The 21813-nt window shown below is 41.5% G+C and overlaps 1 protein-coding gene across 4 annotated transcripts in view; it reads right to left on the reverse strand.

Moving 5' to 3' along the window:
* Nucleotides 1-3515: 3515 nt before the first annotated feature.
* Nucleotides 3516-21813, reverse strand: part of KCNIP1 (potassium voltage-gated channel interacting protein 1) — a 390129-nt gene continuing 371831 nt past the window's right edge. For all 4 annotated transcript variants that reach the window (XM_037745428.1, XM_017547702.2, XM_017547701.2 and 1 more), the window contains 7 exons: nt 21571-21695; nt 19729-19798; nt 18230-18300; nt 17314-17421; nt 7213-7317; nt 6251-6313; nt 3516-4381 (listed from right to left, as the gene is read on the reverse strand). In XM_037745428.1, coding sequence (XP_037601356.1) covers nt 4334-4381; nt 6251-6313; nt 7213-7317; nt 17314-17421; nt 18230-18300; nt 19729-19798; nt 21571-21695 — 590 coding nt within the window. In that variant the 3' untranslated portion in view covers nt 3516-4333. The remainder of the gene's footprint in view (nt 4382-6250; nt 6314-7212; nt 7318-17313; nt 17422-18229; nt 18301-19728; nt 19799-21570; nt 21696-21813) is intronic.

Below are 21813 nucleotides of genomic sequence, written 5' to 3' on the forward strand. Positions count from 1 at the left end.
AGAAAGATGTTGTCCATGGAGAATCCCCTGATTCAAGTCATGTCAAGCTCAGTGGTCTGCTCTTCAGGGAAGCCTTACTCTCCACCCCCTAAAGTAGCCCATGGCCACCCTGCACACTCTTTATCATGTCACACATTTATTCATGCCATTTCATCTAAAATCATTTCATTTCATGTCCGTTTCCTCTTGCTAGAATATGAAGTTTATGAAAGCAGGACACATGTCTCTCTTATTCATCATTAGTTACTGTTGTGAGCAACTGGGGCTCAGTCCCCACAGGGAAGTCTAGGAGATGATATAGAAGAGACCTCAAAGTTCTTATTACTGAGAGGGATCTGGGGTATTTGTCCACCAACTCTCATCATTCATTGGTCAAGGACTTCTCCTGGGAGGTGTTGATGACTCGATTCTTTGATCTGACATATCCACAGCAGAATGGGCCTATGTCTTAGTTCACTTGTGTAGATAAGGAGTACCCAAGGCCAAGTACTTTACAAAGAAAAAAAGACTCATTTTAGCTCATGTTTCTGGTGGCTGGAAAGTTCAACTGGGCATCTGCATCTGGGGAGGGCTTCAGGCTGCTTCCACTTGTAGAGGAAGGTGAAAGGGAGCTGGGTATGCGGAGATCACACGGTGAGAGAGGAAGTGAGGGGTGGTGGCGTCAGGCTCTTTACCAGCCACCTCTTGAAGGAATTAACAGGGTAAGAACTCACTCAGCCCTGAGGGAGGGCCTTCATCTAGTCCTGGGGTATCTGCCCCCATGACCCAAACACCTTCTCTTAGGCCCTACTTCCAACAATGGAGATCAAATGTCAACGTGAGGCTTAGAGAGTCAAATACCTAAAATGCGGCGAGCAGGCTGTCATGGACAGATTCTGTGATTGTTAGAGCTGTAGACAAAATCTCTTGGGTGACTGCAGTTGGCAGCTTGAGTCTACCTGCATGGCGATGGTGGGCGCTAAGGGGATCGGGCAAAGTGGCTGCACAGTTGAGTCCCCATCAGCAGGCGTGATGGTAAGAATTTGTTGGATGGTCCAAGATGAGCAGGGTCCCTCCAGGAACACAAGTTAGAGATGAGGCCAATGCCCTCTCATTGCTGCAACATGTCCTTTCCCCGCCGCCCATCAGGGCAACCATCTCCCTTCCTGTTGTTTATCCTTCTGAAGACTAGTTTTAAAACTTCCCTCCACATGCATTCTCTCTGAATACCCCAGCTGCTGATTTTCCTCTCAGTGTTAAGTGCCAGGACTGATGCTGGTGAATTACTCATGGTCTGGTTAGCACAGGGAGAGGGGTACCAGTCCTTCCTCTATTCTAGAGCAGGGGTTTGCAGTCCTAGGTGTACATTGGAATCACCTGGTGAGCCTTTAAAGCACACTGATGAGAGTTGTCACCAGGGCTCCAGTTCCAGATGCTCTGAGGCAATTCATTTGGGATAAGTCACAGGCATTTGGCACTTCAAAAAAATTCTCCTTCTCTGCTCCCTGGGTGATTCTGACATGCAGGCAGCGGGGAAGGGAACCACTGATCTAGACCTTACATAGGCACCTGACACAGGCTTCTGAAGAGGTCAGAGGTATGTCTAGCTTCAGAAGCAGCTGATCTAGCAGATAAATGATGTCATCAAGGGCTCAGTTTCTGCTTGCTTCGTTGTTTTTTTTCTTCTCTCTGTCTTGCCTTATGTGATGTCTGTCTTATTAAACCTCTGATTATTAGATAAACTCTCATAATTCCTAAATAGTTACCAGCAGGTCCTAGGGCTATGTGCGTTCTCATTCATGTCTGGTAAAGGAGAATATCTTTGTCTCATTATTCCCGGCACAAGTTTGGAGATTCATGCCATTTGAACTAGTGTGGGTCTCAAGCCTATCCCTGAATTGATCCTTGTGGCCAGAGGATGGTTCAGACCATGCACTTCACGCCCAGCTCTAGATGTGTCCGTTCCCCACTTAGCCCTGTGTGCCCAATACACTCACCTGGGTGGCTTCTAAAGAATTCTGATGCTGAGGTCCCCCCTTCAGGGATGTTCCTTCAATTGGTCTGCCATGGCAGTCAGGTGCTAGCATTTTTCAAAGCTCCCAGGTGATTCTGATGTGCAGCCAGGGCAGAGAACACTGGCATAGACATCATACAGCCTCAAGACGCAGGTTAAGACCCCATATGGGAAGAATCTCGAGGACAGATCTTCTCCTGGGCCTAAGTGGATGCCTTGCTGGGGACCAGTCACATGCCCAAAAGCCTTAGGGGACCACCTGGCTACATGCAGGAAGCCCAGAGGAACAGATCTGAACTATCCAACAAATCCTCATCATCGCACCTACAATTTCCAACCATGAGAGGCAGCAGCCAATGGCCATCTGAGTGGGATGTGCCATGAATGCAGGAGGTTTGGTGGCCTGCCCCTACCAGTGACCATGGCTGCTGAGATATTCCCCTTTTCTACATCTGTTTCCCCATCTGTTACACAGGCTCAAAGGATACCGATGCCTCTCTGAACTGACTTCAGAAGAATGAGATTTGTGGGAAGTATCCTCATACTTGGGGTGAGGCAGGATCCCCTTGTAGGAAGGGTCTATGATAGAGGGAGAAGAGTTTAGTCTCCCTGTGGAGTCTCTGTTGGCCGTGCTGTCTTACGCAGGTCCTCCTTACCTCTCTGAGTTTCAGCAACCTCATCAGTACAACCAGGACTCTAACCATCTGGAATGCTTCACATGAGTATAAATAAGATAATGTATATAAAGCCCCTAGTGCAGCACCTGGCACAAAATTGGGGTTCAGTAAATTGCTTTCTTTCCAAGAATGCTACTGTTAGCTTTTAATCTTTTAAATGTGATGTCAAATGGTGAAACCAAGACCCACAGTGTTCAATGTGAGTAATCATTTGCTGGTTATAGGCTGAAACCACTTGATCATCCTTGAAACCCTAAAATCTCTCAGCAGGAGGCCCTGCCATCCTCTTCATCTCTGCACACCCGCCCACACCACAGGGGCTCCAGACTTTCCATATCAGAGGATCTTATAGGTGGCAATCTTTTTGGAAGCAAGGTGTTGAGAAGGGTCTTGTCTTGAAGTTGCATTTGCATTTGGTTACAGTATTTGCATTTGGATTGTATGTTTGCTGGGGATGACCTGGGGACTGGGGAGGATGAAGTCACTGCCTGGCACAGACCTGGCACAACATAAGTACAGTTGACTCTCCAACAACACTAGTTTAAATGGCATGGGTCCACTCACATGTAGACTGTTTTCAACCAAATATGATAGAAAATGCAGTATTTATAGGATGTGAAACCTGCATATATGGAGGCCCAATTTTTTTGTAAACGCGGGTTCCTCAGGGCTGACTGTGGGAATTGAGTATCTACAGGTTTTGGTATGGGGAGTCTTGGAACCAGTCCCTCACACATATGTAGGTACAACTGCACTAATTACTGGATGTTAAATGAATGTTCTAGCCTTCCCTTTTCACAGCTTACCTCTCCTACCTAACGGAGTCATGAAGAAGTGATTGACCATGTAAGAAATAGTTCTGTTTATTGGTTAGAACATGGTATAAAATTACAGCAATTTGCAGGCATTCTGGGCTTCTTGGGAGGGACATGCAGCGCTGGGCTCAAGCAGGGGATGGGGTGGAGATATGGACCACTGGGCAATGGCTCCCTTCCTGGACATGTTAAAGGACTTGCACTACCAGCACAAATGCTAGTGTGAGAGAATTATTGGTCTTTGTTTCTGGAAACAAATGACATGGGCAGTTTGGGTCATCAGACAGTGCCATGCTTAATAATTCAGTCCTATCCCACATATGTTAGGTGCTGGCTCTCCCAATCTGGTCATGACAGATCCTAATTGTTGTGGATAACTCTCATTCTTCCCACCAAAGGAAGAGAAACAGGCACATTGGTTTGGGAGGCCATCAGAGGATGGTGTGCATCTGGCTCAGGTCCTCTTCCTTCCAGATTCACCAAGGTCTGCTTGACTTGGAGGCAGTGGGCTGGGGGCACATAAGCAGAATATTGTGCACTACTGTTTAAGCTCAAGCAGAGGGACCTTCTGTAGGGCAGCAGTGTGAAGAGATGAGCATGCTTCCAAAACAAACTCAAATTTCATCTTGTCTCTCTCAAGAAGAGAAAGGAGGAAGAGTTGGCAATCAGAGACCGAGCCACATGATGCTGGGTTCCATAGAAAGTCTTCAGCAGAGAATTCTTCCAAAGTGTAAAAGGTGTTTCTGTCCCAAGAGTTGGAGTGTAAAGTCAGAACGAGGGCAGATCAGGGTGTTAAGGTGGTTGTTTAGTACAATGTCTCTGAGAGCCGAATGGCTGAGTGTCACCAGTTACATGACATTTTGAAACAGCTGGAGAGATCTCATGATGTTGTCATCCTGGGAAAGGAGGAGGGGAAGAGGATGGTTAGAACTCTGAGACTCTTCCCTGAGAGCTCTGTAACTCTGGTTAACAAATCTCAAGCATGGGTTTCCTGTATGGAGAAAACTACAAGGGTATGAAAAATAACACGTAAGGGTGGGAACCTAGGAAGTAATCAGCTCAAAGTAAGAAGCACCACCTGTAGGCTTACAGAAGAATTCAGAAGAAGGAAATCATCTAGTAAAACACTGAGTTGCTTAAGAAGCTCTGAACAACTGCATTTCATAAAATTATTTTTATACATCCACTGAGATGATTATATTTTTCTCTCTTTATTCTATTAATGTGATAAATCACACTGATCAATTATTGAATGTTAAACCAACCTTGCATTCCTAGAATACTGCTTTCAATCCTACAAATTTTGATATGTCATATTTTCATTTTATTTTAATTCAAGATATTTTCTTATCTGAACCATGAATTAGAAGTTTATTGCTTACTACCCAACATTTGAGAATTTTTCTACATTCAATACTATAACTCAGAGAAGATATAATAGAAAAATGTAAAATACAGAACATGCAATACAGACATACAATAAGAAAACCCCCCAAAGCTCTCTCAAAAATAAATCAGTAAAGTAGATAAATGCTTATTAAGACTGCTTTTCAGATTATCAATATCAGAAATGAGAAGGTTAATGTCAGTATAGGCTTATTTGGCTCAGTATTCTGGTGGCTGCAAAGTTCAGCCAGGCATCTCCATCTGGTGCATGTTTCAGGCTGCTTCCACTCACAGTGGAAAGTGAAGGGAAGCTGGGTGTGCAGAGATCCCATGGTGAGAGAGGAAGCGAGGTTGGGGTGGGGAAGGTGCTAGGCTGTTTTACAACCAGCTCTCGAGGGAATTAACAGAGTGAGAACTCACCCCCAAGAGAGTCAGCGTTCATTCCATTCTAGCTGTTAAATATCTTGGGTATCACCCTGTATATAGGACATCTACATAACAGGGCAGCTGTGATGTTTGTGTATGTGCTTGAAACTCAGTAGGGGCTCAGTGCGTGCTAGCAACTTCTCCCCTGCTTTCTTACGTTTGCTATTCTTCTTGGCTGCAGCTCAGAGTAACTGTACATTTCTAAAATAATGTGGGGGTACAAATGCATTTCCCAAAAGTAGATGAAGCAATTATTTCCAGTTCAGTCTCTAGTAGTGACTCTGGGGCCAGTTTATTAGTTAGACTTAATGAAAGTTGTGTTCTCAGGACCAGCATCACCAGTGTGACTGTGGAGAATGTGAGAAAAGTAACATCTCAGGCCCCACCCCAGACCTATGGAATTAGAATCTGCATTTTAATAAGACCTTCTCAAGGTTATTGTCTCATACATTAAAGTTTTAGAAGCACTGGCCTAGGGCCTTTGTGTTAAAGTGACCCAGATCTATAGTCTCTGAGATTGAGGCCGAGAAGTATACATTTTCAGAATCATTCTAGGCAATTTTTATGTACACTCTGGTTTGAGAATCACACAATTGTAGATCTTTTCCCCCTGGCTCCTCCTTTGCAGTCTGGGGAATGAGGCATTAAGCCAGAGGCAGGCTAAAACATAATGGTGTTGCCTTTTTGGGAAGTCAATCTTCAGAGAGACCCCCTGTGAGTTTTCACGTTCCCACAGACTCCTACTTAGGGTCTCCATTCAGTCCTGTGCTTAGCCAAGACCAACCACAGGCCAGGCTGAGGAGTGGAACCACAGTTGCTGCTGGTGTCATTGGCTCTGATGGGAGGGGTTGCAGGTATGTGCAGGTTTCTTATCACTTTCCTTTGGCAGGTCCCCAAGCCCCAGATTTCCTTTCCCAGATGTAGAATTATTGTGAGCTGAGATCTCTCCTTACCTCCTGACATGATTCAAGAAATTCATCTAAAGTTACGATGCCATCTTTATTTTTATCCATTTTCTGAAAGACATAACAGAAAGCACTTTATGGAATCTGGTGATCTTCCTTCCAAAGCTTGCTCCCCTGCTTTCTTGCTGGAGCTCATTTCATTAACCAACTTTGCCTTGAGAGTGAGAGTTGTCTTTCACTGGCCAGACAATTCCAATTACGCCCTAATTATAACACTTTGACCCCATGAGCTTCCTTAAATCGAAAGACTTGCTCTGGACACTCATCACCTCGCTGCTGGCTTATTCTGCGTCTTCTGTAGACTCCCTACCACTCTGTCCATCTGGCAAAACACTGGGTATAAGAAGTTCTGATTCTGGCCTTTACTTGTCATATAAACTTGCTCAAGGCCAGAAAGGACTCTCTTTTCCTATCTGAAAAGTGGGAGGTTGGACTAGAATGAGCTCTGATACTCTCTGATACTCCATTGCTAGATTAATTTTTTCCTAAAATGCCCCAATGATCACACCACTCCCCTAGTCAAGGATCAGCAGTAGCTGCCCCCCCTGTACCAGAGCAAGGCTAAACTCTTCCATTTAAAGGTCTCACAATCCGGCCCTATCCTAGTTTCCAATCTTATTTCCCATTACTGCCCAGACACAAATGCTTAACACCTCCACAAATGTAATTAATGAAGTCTTCCATGTTTACTCTGATTCCCCAATTTTTATGGATTTAGAGTTCATCCTATACCGCTAACATTTAATGATATACTTTCTTGTTCTCTTCTGTTGTGTACACTTTCAGCTTAAGGAGATCATTTGTTTCTTGAGGACAATGTATCTTATAATTCTTTTCTGTTTCCAGCCATGCTTAGTACAGGGTTGGACACAAATCACTTGCTTAGATGCTTGTGGGTTGACTTCATCTAGGCTGGGCTTACAGCTCATGTGCAGGGTGTGTACTCTTACCTGGAAGAAGACGTCCACGTGCTGCCTTGGAGTGTCCTCTTTGAGCACGGGATATGTGTATTTCCCCATCATGTCATAGATTGCTTTGACAATGTCCATCATCTCCTGGAGCAGGGACATAGAAGCACACAGTGTGGGAAAGATGAGGTCAAGCTTTTTCTAGGTGACAGTGTTTGGAGATCCTTATGCCCCATGCCAATGAAAGTGATTAAAAGGTGAGGTCCTTCTTTAGTAGGTGATAGGGAGTTAGATGGTAGATAATTCTTAAAGCCCTCAGAAGTTCATGGGGAGGTTACTTTGTTATGGGCATTGTCTTTAGTGAGGGGTGATGTGTGGGATCCCCATTCACAGACAGGAGGCAAATAAAATATTATTCTGAATTTTAAAAAAGTTAATGTTCTAGCCTAGAGATTAAAAAATTCCCCTAGGGTCTGCCACTGTTTTAAGTTAAGGAAAATGAACCAACAGCTAAGAATATCCACAGGGCACATGAGGCCAATAGTTCCACAGGCTGAGGGCCTTACTAAAAAGGTCAGTTCTCAAGTCCACCCCAACCCTATTGAATTAGAACTTAGGACTAGGTCCTGGGAGTTTCCATGTCTATCAAGGTACGTTAGGAACCATTATTCTGATCATTCTGGCCCAAGTCGGAATGGGGATAAAAGAGTGTTTGGGATGTTTGATGTGGTTTCTACAGAGACCCAGGAGATAGTCTTATTCCATATGCTTATTTTTTGTTGTTGTTGTTTAATTTTCACCTATTATTAATAATTTTAGACTTACAGAAAAGTTACAAAATAGTGTACAGTTCATAATACCTTTCACCCAGTTTCCTCTCATGTTACTAACCTGCATAACCAGAGCACAATGATCAAATCCAGGAAATTAACATGCCACACTATTATTAACTAAACTACAGGGCTTATTCAAATTTTATCAGCTTTTCAACTGTCTTTTTTCCTTTCAATGATTCTACATTGCATTTATTTGTGGTGTCTCCTTAGTCTCTTCTAATCTGCATGAGTTTCTCATTCTTTTTTTTTTTTGAGATGGGGTCTTGCTCTGTCACCCATGCTGGAGTGCAGTGGCACAATCACGGCTCACTGCAGCCTCAACCTCCTGGGTTCAAGTGATCCTCCCACCTCAGCGTCTCAAGTAGCTGGGACTACAGGCACATACCACCATGCCTGGCTAATTTTTGTAGAGATGGGGTTTTGCCATGTTGCCCAGGCTGGTCTCAAACTCCTGGACTCAAGTGATCTTCCTGCCTTTGCTTCCCAAAGTGCTGGGATTATAGGCATGAGCCACCATTCCCAGCCTGAGTTTCTTTCTTTCCTTGTCTTTCAGGATCTCACACTTTTGATATGAGTATAGGTCAGTTTTTTGTGAAATGTCTCTCAATTTGAGCTACTCCCTGGTTTACTTATGATTAGATTGAAGTTATGCATTTTTGGCAAGAATACCACAGAAGTGATGTTATAACCTTCTCAATGCATCATATCAGGGAGTTACATAGCGTTGAGATGTCTTATTATTGATAATGTTGACTTTGATCACTCGCTTAAGATGGTATCTGTGAAGTTTCCTTACTGATTTAGTATCTTTCAGTGGATCTTGCCTGCAAAAATTATTACTGTAGTGTTTGCCTAACAGCAATTTTGTATTTCCTTTATTCCTTCTATATTTATTAATTAACATTCTTCTGTAAGGAAGAGCTGCCCTCTCTCCTGCATTTATTTATATATTTAGTCATTTATTTACATTAACAGGGACTCATGGACATTCACCATATTTTACAGGTTATAATCCAATACTTAATAATTTTTAATTTTGGTCAAATTGCTCTCATTCTGGCTATTGTGAGCTCCTTCAGGTTGACTCCTGCAGTTTTCTTTTATTTTTTAGCAATTTCATATCTTCCAGCATGATAAAGTACTCCAGGCTCATCTTATATTTACTTTTCCCCAATCTTGGAATCAACTATTCTCCAAGAAGACTGGCTCTTTTGATTGAAGAATGCTATTTAGAAATCAAGGTCTAGGTGCTAGGTATGCTTACTGCTACAGGGATGTGATTGCTCTGAGGTGCCCTCAACAGATAGAACCAGGAAATATATGTCTTTATCCATGTATTTATTTTAAAATGTGTGCTTTACAAGCCCTTCACATTTACATGGCCATTGATGTTTTTTCTGTCTGATTTTTTCCCCGTAATCACAGAAAGGACTCAAAGAGCAATTATGTTGCTCTCTCAGGATTTTCACTGCCTACAACTTGGATTAGACTATCTCCAAATGATTGCCAGGAGAAGAGCCTCCTATCTTTTCTAAGAAGCTACTTATCCACACTTTCTTTTTCTTTTAAGGGATACTTTATTAATTCTGCCCTCCAGGGAGGTCTGATGGATTAATGGGGACAATTCTGTCCAGTTTGTGGATTACAAAAAGGGAGCAGGAGCTAGTAAGGTTATTCAGTGATGAAATAATGAGTGAACCAAAGTTGAAGACCACGTAGTATAAATCCCCTTTCTACATTTTTTTCTTTATATATTTTTGCAAGGTAGTATTTGAAGACTTTAGAGGATCATATATTTGCATGTGTATGCAAGCATTTAGTTGTTTATAAAATTGAGATATCACACATACTACTTTATTAAGTGATTTTAAAATGTAATGTATCATACTAATGTTTATTTTACAGTACTCTTTCATGATTTTAAGTGGCCACCTGCTATTCCATTATATGTATTTACTGGAATTCATTTTACAAATCTGCTATTAGTTGGTATTATGGTTATCACATTTTGGGGGACTATTACCTGAAGACTCTTCTTGCTTTTAAGTCTTTGTGTCTATTTTTTATTTCCTTGGGACATATACCAAGATGTGGTTTATAAGGAGAATGGGATGCATAACTTTCAATGCTTTTGATACATATTCCTCAAATACCTTTTAGAAATTTTGTATCAGAACACTCTCAGCAACTATGTATGAAAAACCACTTTTACCAACCTTCAACAAAGATTTTTACAAAATCTTTGCAATGTAATAGATAAGCGATAATTCATTGTTTTTAAAGATATACATTACTTTCTTAGTGAGGTTTCTGATATATGTGTTGACTATTTTTATTTATTTTCTCATGAACTATTTGTTCCTCTGCCTTGTTCATTGTGTTCATCTATTTCTGACTGGATTGTGAGAGCTCTTTATATATTTGGGTAGATTTATGGAATTGTTAAAATCTCTTAATAGATTTTAAATTTATGTAAAAGATATTTTAATGCATCTACCATGTGCTAGATATTGTGTCAAAGAAATACAAAGATAAGCATGATAAATATGACTCTTGGCTTTGTTAAAATGATTGCCTACTGAGGAATGTCAATCCTTTCTGTTATCATAAATTGCAGATATTTTTTAACAAGTTTGTCACTTGCTTTTCAATTTTGTTTATATTTTTTGATATACAGAATTTTAAAATATTTACAGTATAAAGCCATCAATAATTAAAAAAATATTTCTAACTTTGATTTTATGCTTTGCCCATTTTATGATCAGATATTTACATAAGACTTTTAGTTATTTTTTAGTTAAAAATCAACTATATATATTTATAGTGACTTTGGATTTATAGTACTAAGTAAGAACATTTACTTACCTATTGCCAAAATAGCTAACCAGTTTTCCCAGAATCGTTTAATTATTAATTACCTATCTGATCTCTATTCAATATGTTCCCTTTATTATAAACCAAGATGTTATTTGTACCTGGGCTTTCTAGTCTGTTCCATTGATCTACCTGTTCTTTCTCTGATATTATAATATTCTAATAGTTTCAGCCTTATTATATATTTCAGTATCTGGTAGAACAAATCCCATTTTTCTCCTTTTTGAAAATTATCTTTGCTATTCTTATCTGATTAATCTTCCAATGTAACTTTATAACAACTGTGCCACATACCCTCCCCAAATAACACTTTCATTTTGATTCAAAATGAAATAAATTTAATTATAGAAGAATTGCTATCATTACAATATTGCTATCTTTATATATATACTCTTTCATGGTATGTTTCTCTACTTACCAAATTTTTCTTTCTCTTCATCTAAATTATGGATATTTTAAAATGCTCATGTGCCTTAAATTTTATCGTGATTACAATTAGAATATTTTTGTTACAATTTTCTAGCTAGTCACAACTGATATATTGGCTATGCCATTTCTTTTTGTGTATGTATTTTATTACCAGACATTTTGCCACCTTTTTATAAGTTCTAATTGTTTTAAATGGATCTTCTTGCTGTCTTTTTTTCTCAGGTAGAAAATCATGTCTTTAACAAGGAATGTTGTAACTTTTCTTATTTAGATCTCATTTCTTCTTCTGTTTCACTGTATTTGAAGAACTTCAGGAAATGTTAAATGGTGGTGATATTCGACAGTGTGCACTCTTGCCTCATCTTCCCTTCAGTGAGAATCTCTGCATCTTACCATGAAGTATGAAGCTGTGTACTAGGATGGGGTATTTTCCATTATGCCGAAGAAGTATTTTATTCCTAATTAACTGAATCTTGAAAATTATTATGAATAAATGGTAAATTATATCAAATGTGATTTTAGCATCAAATGGTTTAGTCTTTTGATATATTAATATGATGAATTATTTAACAGACTTTCTCTACTGTTGGACTATTCCTGCATTCCTGGAATAAACCTTGTCTTAGTCATGTGCTTTTCTTTGTTATTTTATTTTATTTTTTGAGGAAGAGTCTTGCTCTGTTGTCCAGGCTGGAGTGCAGTGGAGCGATCACAGATAGGGGCAGTCTTGAACTCCTGGGCTCAAGTTATCCTCCTGCTTCAGACTCTGGAGTAGCTGGGAGCACAGGCATGTGCCACTACACCCAGGTAATTTTTAAATTTTTCTTTTGAAGAGACAGGCTCTCTCTATGTTGACCAGGCTGGTCTTGAACTCCTGTGGTCAACCCATCCTCCTGCCTCAGTCTCCCAAAGTGTTGGAATTACAGGTAAGAGCCTTTAAACAGAGGACTGGGATTAACTTCCTAGTATCTCATTAAAGATATGTGATCTGTAGTTTGAATGAGATTGGGTTCTTATTTTCTCTTAACTGCTTTATTTCACAGGATTTTCTCCTTTAACACATTTTTTAAAAAAATATCTTTTATCAGTTAGGCACTTCCTGCTTATACCAAGTTAAAAAAATCAAATTTATTGGAGCATAATTTATTTATAACAAATTCAACCATTTTAAGTGTACTGTTTGATGGATTTTGACAAGCGTATCTCCGCCACACTCAAGATATAGAACATTTTCGTAACCAAAAGACATTCCTTCATACTTCTTTGCAATGACTGCCTCTCAACCTTTGTCACTAGGGAACCACAGATCTAATTTCTGTTACTATAGATTAATTTGCATTTTCTAAAATCTCATGTAAATAGAGTCAAACAGTATAAACACTCATTCGAGTCTGGCTTCATTCACTCAGCATGAGGTTTATGACTTCATGCACATTGTTGCATGGAACCGTATCATTTCCTTTTACTGCTGCGTAATATTTCATTGAATGAATAAACTATGATGTATTTACTCATTATCCTGTTGACAGACATTTGGGTCATTTAAGTTTTGGGATTACTATGAATAAAGCTGCTATGAACATCTTTGTACAGGTCTTTATGGAATTATATATATATATTTGGGGTGGTTAATACCCAGGAGTGGGACTTCTTTTCTTTTTTTTTTTTGAGACAGAGTCTTGCTCTGACACTCAGGCTGGAGTGCAGTGGGGCGATCTCAGCTCACTATAACCTCCACTCCCCGAGGTTAAGCAATTCTCCCACCTTGGACTCCTGAGTAGCTGGGACCACAGGTGCTCACCTGTATGTCTGACTTTTTCTTTTTCTTTCTTCTTCTTTTTTTTTTTTTTTGTTGTATTTTTAGTAGCGACTGGGTCTCACCATGTTGCCTAGGCTGGTCTTGAACTCCTGAGCTCAAATGATCCACCTGCCTAAGCCTCCCAAAGTGCTGGGATTACAGGTGTGAGCCACCATGCCTGACCTGAATGGTATTTCTGGGTTGTATGTTAAGTATGTGTTGAGCTTTATCAAAGATGCCAAAATGTTTTCCAAAGTGTCATTTACATTTCTGTCAGCTACCTATGAGAGTTTCTATTGCGCCACATCTTTGCCAATGCTTGGTATTGTCAGTCTTTTTAATTGTGGCCATTCTGTGCAATTATATTTCATTATAATTTGCGTTTCTTTGAAGATCAGTGATTGGAGCAAACTTTCACGGGCTTACTGACCATTCACATATCTTCTTTTCTTAAGTATCTCTTCAAATCTTTTGCCTATTTTAAATTAAATTGTTTATCTTTGTATTAAGTTATAAATGTTCCTTATATATTTTGGATACCAGTCTTTATATTGGATTGGTATCTTGGTATCTTTATATATCTGGTATATAATTTCCAACATTTTTTCCAAGTCCATGGCTTGCATTTCCATTTTCTTAAAGGTGTCTTCTAAGGCATAGAAATTTTTAACTTTGATAAATTTAAATTTATCTACTTTAAAAAATGATTCTTTATCCTTTCTTACTCCAAAGTTGTGAGAATGTTTCTCCTACGTATTCTTTAAGAGAACAGCTTTTGTTTTAATATTTAAGTCTAGAATCCAGTCCAAGTTGATTTTTATGTTTGGCATGAGGTTAAGGTTAAGGTTCATTTTTGTTTCCAAATGGATATACAGCTGTTACAAAACCACTTGTTGAAAACACAGTTCTTTCCGCTTTGAAATGTTCTAAACTCATTTTATAAATTTAATATTATTATTTTATATTAATATATTAATTAATTAATATTTATTGTTTTATATCATATTGTTTTGATTTTTTGATCCCACAAATAAGAGAGAACATGGAGTGTCTGTCTTCCTGTGCTTAGTTTATTTTACTTAATAAAATAATAATGACCTCCAGTTCCATTATTATTGACTCTTTTTGGCAACTGTTGCATTGACATATGGGTGGCCCTATCTCTATTTAAAAAAAAATTTTTAATTTTTAATTTTTGTGGGCACATAGTAGGTATATATATTTATGGGGTACATGACAAGTTTTGATACAAGCATGCAATGTGTAATAATCGCATCATGAGAAATGGGCATCCATCTCTTCAAGCATTTATCCTTTGTGTTACAAACAAACCAATTATACTTTTTTAGTTAAAATGTGCAATTAAGTTATTATTGACTACAGTCACCTTGTTGTGCTATCAAATACCAAGCTTTACTCATTAATTCTATTTTTTTGCACCCATTAACTATCCCAGCTTCCTCCACAGCCCCACTATTATCCTTCCCAGCCTCTGGTAGCCATTCTTCTACTCTCTATCTTCATATTGTTTTGAATTTTAGATCTCACAAATACAAGAGACATTGGGATGTTTGTAATTCTGTGCCTGGTATATTTCACTTAACATAATGACCTCCAGTTCCAACCACATTGTTGTAGATGACTAAATCTTATTCTATTTTATGGATGAATATTACTCCATTGTGTATAAGTACCACATTTTCTTTATCTATTCACCTGTTGATGAACACTTAGGTTGCTTCCAAATCTTGGCTGTTAGAAACAGATCTGCAACAAACATAGGAGTGCAGATATCTCTTTGATATACTGATTTTCTTTATTTTGGGTATATACCCAGCAGTGGGATTGCTGGGTCATCTGGTAGCTCTACTTTTAGTTTTTTTTGACTCTCTATTTTGATCCATTGATCTACATGTCCATCTTTATGCCAATTCCCCACCATCTTGACTACTGCACCTTTTCATTAAGTCTTGAAGTAAGGTAGGTTTAGTTCTTCAGCTTTGTTCTTTTTGCAGTTGTTTTGGTTATTTTAGTTTTTTTTGCATCCCCATATCAAGTGCTACAAAATAACTGCTGGGATTTTTATTGAGATTGCACTAAACCTATAAATAAAATTTGGAGAATCTACATCTTAACTATATTGGGCCTTCCAACCCATGAGCATGATATATCTTTGTGTTTATTTAGTTTTTTACTTTATCTCAGCAATATTTTATAGTTTTCAGTGTATGAGTCTTGCACCTATTTTGTTGAATTTTTCTCAAAAGTATTTTCTGCTTTTTGAAGTTATTTTTTCTTAATTTAATTTTCTGATTGTTGCATGTAGAATTATAAGTGACTTTTTGTAAATAGAACTCATGTCTTCACTTTGTTAAATTCACTTATTATTTTTAGCAGTTTATTTGTAGACTCTTAAGGTTTTTTAGTCATACAATTATACCATGTACAAATAAAGGCAGTGTTAATTCTTCCTTTCCAGTCTATATCCCTTTGATTTCTTTAAATATAGTGAATTATACTGATTGCTTTTTGAATGTTAAACCAACCTTGCATTCCTAGAAAAAACTCACACAGTTGTAGTGTATCATCCTTTTTATATGTTGCTGGATTGAATTTGCTAATATTTAGTGAAAACTTTTTGTATCTGTTCTCATGAGGGAGTATGGTTTGTAGTTGTTTTCTCACATAAGAGCTTTTTTTTCCCCTCTGGTTTGGGTATCAGGGTACTATTGGATTTATAAAACAAGTTGGGAAATGTTCCATGCTCCTCTATTTTCTAAAAATTTTTTTGTACGATTGGTATTAGAATTCACCAGTCTACCACCTGGGCCTATAATTTCATTTGGAAATGGTTCTTAACTGTGAATATAATTTCTCTAAATGATACAGAGCTAGTCAGTTTTTCTTTCTCTTTGAGTCTGTTTTTGCCCTTTGTGTCTTTCGAAAACCATGTTCATCTAACAGCCTCCCAGGGGGATATGGATGGGCCCCGTACCCTAGCCCTCCACCATCTGACTCTGCTGACCTGTCAGCCTCATCCTGCACTGGTCTTTGCCTTCACACCTTCATCGGCAGCCATCTGAAGTCTTTCTGCTTTTGAAACACATGAAGCTGCATCTTGCCTCAAAGTCTCTCTAGTGGCTGTTCCTTCTGCCTGGAACACTTTTCCTGGCTTTTTATATAGCTGGTTTCAGTATGATAACACCTCCCTTGAGAGGCCTTTGCTAACCTTCCCTGCCAAAATATCTTCTACCTGTTAATTCTTTCTTGGCCGGTTTATTGTCAATCTCTCTATACTGCTCCAGTGTGGGGCCCAGTCTGATTGTTCACCTCTTTGCCTGCAGCACCTAGAACACCTAGTATGCCTTCAAATGTGTGTTAATTAAAAACATGACTGAATGAATGAGAAATGAAAGTTGGATAAACTCTCTGAGCTTTAGCTTCCCTCTGTAAGGAGAGAAGCTTGCATGGCTGTGGTGAAGATCAGCACTGATATCTATACCTCCAGGCGCTGTGCCTGGCACATGGGAGCTCAGAGAGTGGGGTGTTACAGGAAGCCAAGTTCCAGCTTCCACTGGGATACCAGGATACAGTGGATACCAAAAGTGAGTTTTGAGATAGACCTGAGGGTGTTTCACTGGCTAGAGACATGTCCTCTGAGGTTCTAAAAGTGCAAAGTGGTGAAGATTCATAAATTATTTGTGATAATTTCTTTAAAGACAGCCGTACCTTCCATTACCCCCTTGGAGGTTGTATTAGTAGGCAAAATACGTTAAGGCCAATATGACCCAACCATAGGTTCCTCTTCCTTAAAAACCTTTCTTGTCTCTTCTGGGTGCTGCCTACAATTCCACCATTTCAACTTTCAGCTTTAACTTGTGGCTGCTAACCTTCCCAAATGCAGGTTCTCTACGGAAGAGTAACTCTTTCCACTGAAACAAGTCATATTTACCCACTGTGTAATGTCTACTGAATCTAGGCGACCCAGTGAGAATGAATCTGTTTAATCTCCTCTGGGTGCTTGGGAACAGGGCAGGGTAGGGCAATGAGGGAGGCCTTCTTTATTTTGCCAGGGACCAGCTCTGTTAGCCCCAAAGCAGAGCCTGCCGCATTCAGACAGCACTATACTCATGTCTGGAGCTGTTTTCTGTTGGGTTCGTTACCTTCACTGGGGCCATCTCACACCCCTGGCCCCGGCTTACTTACCTCTTTGTTTATATATCCATCCTTATTGATGTCATACAAATTAAATGTCCACCTTAGTTTCTCGTGGACAGTTCCTCTGAGTAAAATCGACAGAGCGGTTACAAAGTCCTGAGAAGGGGAAGAGGCAGGAGTGACATTAACCAACAAGCCATCAGGCAGGGTGAAGCTGTGTCTTTGGGTCAGACTGTGATACTCTCAGAGTGGTGCCTCCTGCATCCCCTTGTCTGCCTGGAGGATGCGGCTATGCTCAGTGAAGGGCTCCCGCCTTCCGTTCCTATCCTGCCCCAGTTTTTAGGCGAGGTGCCCCCTTGAGGAAGAATGGAGCTCTGAGAGACACAGATCAACACAGCCAGCCCTGTTATTGCCTTATCCGTGGCGGTAACAGAGCAATGGTCTGTCTATCATCCCAGTGGTCATATGGTCTAGTGGCTGAGGATGTGGACTGTAGGAACAGTCTGTATTGAGGGTCATACTGCCTGCATTCAAATCCCTCTTTTATCATTTGTGCGCTCTTTGACCTTGGGAAAACTACTGTGTCTCTCTTTGCCTTACTCTCCTCTTCTGTAAAAGGGTAATAAATAATAAAACCTTATCCTATAGGGTTATTGTGGGGATGAGAGTAAACGAATTAATACACACGAAGCCTTAAGTACAGGGCTGCCACCTGGGAAGCAGTGTCCCCAGGAGCTCATACACTGTTGTTATTAGTCCCCCAAGCCCCTGAGTTCCCGCAGGCCAGGGGAAGTTTCTGCTGCTTCTCCCCATGTTCAGGAAGTACTTATGAATGGATAAAGGTGTCTTTGGTCTTGACTGAGAGCCTTTGATGGTCCAGCCCTTCCCTCAATGCCTCGAGGTTTAGAGGGGGAGGTGATGTAGAACCAGGGGACCCACTAGAGTGAACCCCAGATGAGCATACCTCAAACTTCACGGAGCCTGTCTGGGTGGTGTCGAAGGCATTGAAGAGGTAATGGGCATACGTGCTGGCATCTACAAGGCAGAAAGGGAGGGGAGGTGATGGGGGCAGGAATTCCACACAGGGGGAACCTTCCAAACAAGGCAGGGCTTTGATCAGAAAGAGAGGAGAGTGGTGCTGGGGTGATGGAAAGGAGAAAATTATGGAGTGGGGCCTGTTAACTCAGGTCTTTGGGTGTAGGTGGGAAGTTAGATCTAGCAAAAGGTAAGATGAATCCTTGTCCCGCCCTCTAGCCATCGTGAGAAAACCATTCTCCTGCCTGTCAACGTGCGGAATCCTTAGTGTATGAATGATGTAGTGACTGCATGACAATGTTGTGAGCGGCCGTGCAGAGCCTGGGATGAGCACTCACTTCAGAGTAGACAGACTTGAGCTTGGATGCTGCTGTACTACATAAGCTGTGTGACTGTGGTCATCAAACACGACCTCTCTGAGCTTCCCTCTCCTACCTCTCTACAATGGGACGAGAGCAAGACCTATCTCTTGAAATTGTTTAAAAAGTATGTTAAGCTAGAGCTGTGCCTCGCATACAGTGAGAACTCGATAAACAGTGGCTCAGTGGAACTCAGAAAACTGCAATTCTGGGGCCTGCAGGGGACAAAACTGCCTCCCCACCTGATCTAGATAGGGCCCCCACACACCTAGGAAGGCATCTGTCTGCTGCCAAAAAGGCCCATGAGAAACAGGGCCTAGGAAGTGTGTGGAATGCTTGGATCTCCATTTTGTCAGGATCCAGGGGAGGTGTCTTGCAGGAGACAGTTCTTGGGGACAGAATGCAAGGTGGCATGTGACACATGGAGGCCACAGAAGGAGCCACTGGTGTGGTCCCAGGCCCATAGGGACAGAGCAGAGCCCTACAGGAGTCGAGCAGGGCACCAGAGCAGCTGCTGTGGGCCTGACATACTTGTAACCAGGCTGAATAAGCAGAGCTTCATGCTCCCCGCCGTTTTTTTGGATTAGTTTATTTTTATAGTCTTCGGTATTTACTAAAGTTCTTTTACAAATTCCAGCTTGTCTCAGCTATTTGAAGGAAAAGAATCAAAAGTGTTCTGCACAATGGTGGTGCCACCATGGCAAAACTCTGTTTCAGACCCTTATGTGATGTAGTCTTGGTCTGCCGTCCACTAGCTGTGCAATCTTGAGTACATTGCTTATCTTCTCCGAAACTCAGTTACCCCATCTGGGGTTACAATACCTGCTTTCTAGAGCTGTTCTGAGACTTTGTGATGTTGCATTATCAGCCCTTCTTCCCCTTCCAGGGCGGGTTTGTTTTGAGAGTTCTTTCGTGCTAAAGCTTTGGAGACTCCCACATCTCACGATGAGGGAGGTGTCCTGTCTTCCTTGAGATGGAAGCAGATGGTAAGCAAGAGTGGACTTGGAGGAAGGGGAGGCTGCTCACCAGAGAGGGAGCTGGGCAAGATAGTTTTCAAGGTCAGACTCACCTCCGTGAGGGAAAAACTGAGCATAGATCTGCTTGAATGTGTCTTCATTGACCACACCGCTGGGACACTCCTGTGGGAAGGACAGAGAGTCAGCAGGACGCATCTGGGGACCCGCACTAGGAGGAGAGGCCTGGGCCCAGCTTTGGCATCTGGGTTTCCTCATGATCCCCAGGGGCAGGGATGGGGCAAGCACCTGTGCCTTTCCTCTTCTCCAAAGTAGCCCCATCTCAGGACTGAAGCTGCTTTGCAAAATGATGAGACATTATCAGAGAACGGGCACTGTGAAGTGGAGAGATTTGGCACTTTAGGATCAGAAAAATCTGGGTTAAAATCCTGGCTCAGCCAATACTAAACTTTGTGATTTTGGCCAAGCCAGTCTCTGATCCTCAATAGCCTTTCCTGTAAAATGGGGCTAACAATACCTTCCCAAAGGGTATTTTATGAACCTATGTTAGCTGTTACTGAGTCCATGGTAGATATCAAGCGATGTCAATTTCTTCTCTTTTCTGGATGCTGTTCTCTGTGAGCCCAGTGCCTGCCTGGGAAAGTTTCCCACAGGATCCTGCTCCAATTGGGCTGCCTGCTGCCAATGCTGCCTCTTCAAGCTCAGAAGGAAAGAAGCCCTAATGGCAGGAAACCATGCACTTTGTATGTGCAGTCAAGGCTAGTGTGGAAGGAAGGGGCATCCCAGCACCTGTCCCATAACTGCCAGGAGGGGCTGGAATCCCTATGGGTCAGCACTTTGGAAAACATTGAGGCTGTAGTCAGTTTGGAATTGACCCAGCTCAGCTCTACCTACAGGCTGCACCTGGAGGGAGGGTGACCAGGTGCACCTTGCTTTAGCCTACCCCACTCCACACCACCCCGGGATTTGGGAATAAGATTGTACTCTGAAAGTTAAACTTAAAAAATAAATGGCTGGGCACGGTGGCTCACATCTGTAATCCCAGAACTTTGGGAGGCTGAGGCGGGTGGATCACGAGGACAAGAGATGGAGACTATCCTGGCCAACAGGGTGAAACCCCGTCTCTACTAAAAATACAAAAATTAGCTGGACGTGGTGGTGCGCACCTGTAATCCCAGCTACTCGGGAGGCTGAGACAGGAGAATTGTTTGAACCCAGGAGGTGGAGGTTGCAGTGAGCTGAGATGGAGCCACTGCACTCCAGCCTGGTGATAGAGAGAGACTCCGTTTCAAAAATAAATAAATAAATAAATAAAATTAATATCCAGGATTGTATCTGAGAGCTCTCAAACTGGCCTGAGAATGCAGGAATGTATTAATGTATTTGAAGTACAGCTAAACAATGAACCTCCCATCCTCTGGCTCCACTTTTGATTATAAGCTGGCTTCCATGTGGCTTATAAGGAGAGCAGGTCCCAGTGAGGGGAGAGGAGTGTCTGGTTCCACTGTCAGTTCCATTTCCCATGGTAAATTAATACACTGACATTCAGCTTACACATGGGTCTCGGTGAGCCTGGGTAGCATAAGTCAGCAGGCCTAAATCCCATTATTGTGGGGGCACCACCAAGTTGGAAGATACCACTATGTTAAGGGCTAAGGCTGGACCCTGGGCCAGGGTGAATTCCCCGAGGTTGTGCCACCTTGTGAAGTTTCTGGGCAGTTGGCTGTTTCCTGTCTCCTGAGGTTGCTCCATCCTCACCTGGAGCCTTCCTTTCTAACCAGGTGATCTCCCTCTCATGTCCCCTTTATAGAACTGGACTTCCTTGTATAGCCTCACATGTGGGAAACTGCCTTATGAGCTCCCTTAGCACTGGGGAGAGCTTAGCCTCACGTGGGAAACGCCCCCCCCCAGGCCTTCAGAGCCTGCGCTGGTCTTACATTTTTGAAGCCCCGATAAAGGACCTGCAGCTCCCTCTTGGTGAAGTTGGTCTGGGCCTCGAGCTGCTCCAGTCCCTCGGGCCGATGGCAAACCATGGTCATTTCCAGCTCATCTTCAATCTTATCTGGAACCAGAGGAAATGGCATTGGAGCGGTTGAGCCTGGGGGTCACTCTTGCTAGGTAATAATCTGGGTTGTCAAAAGGGTGGTGTCATAACCTGGGATCTAGGGCTGTGAGTGGGG

The sequence above is a fragment of the Cebus imitator genome, unplaced genomic scaffold (genome assembly GCF_001604975.1).
Source record: "Cebus imitator isolate Cc_AM_T3 unplaced genomic scaffold, Cebus_imitator-1.0 Scaffold200, whole genome shotgun sequence".
In the NCBI taxonomy this organism is placed as follows: domain Eukaryota; kingdom Metazoa; phylum Chordata; class Mammalia; order Primates; family Cebidae; genus Cebus; species Cebus imitator.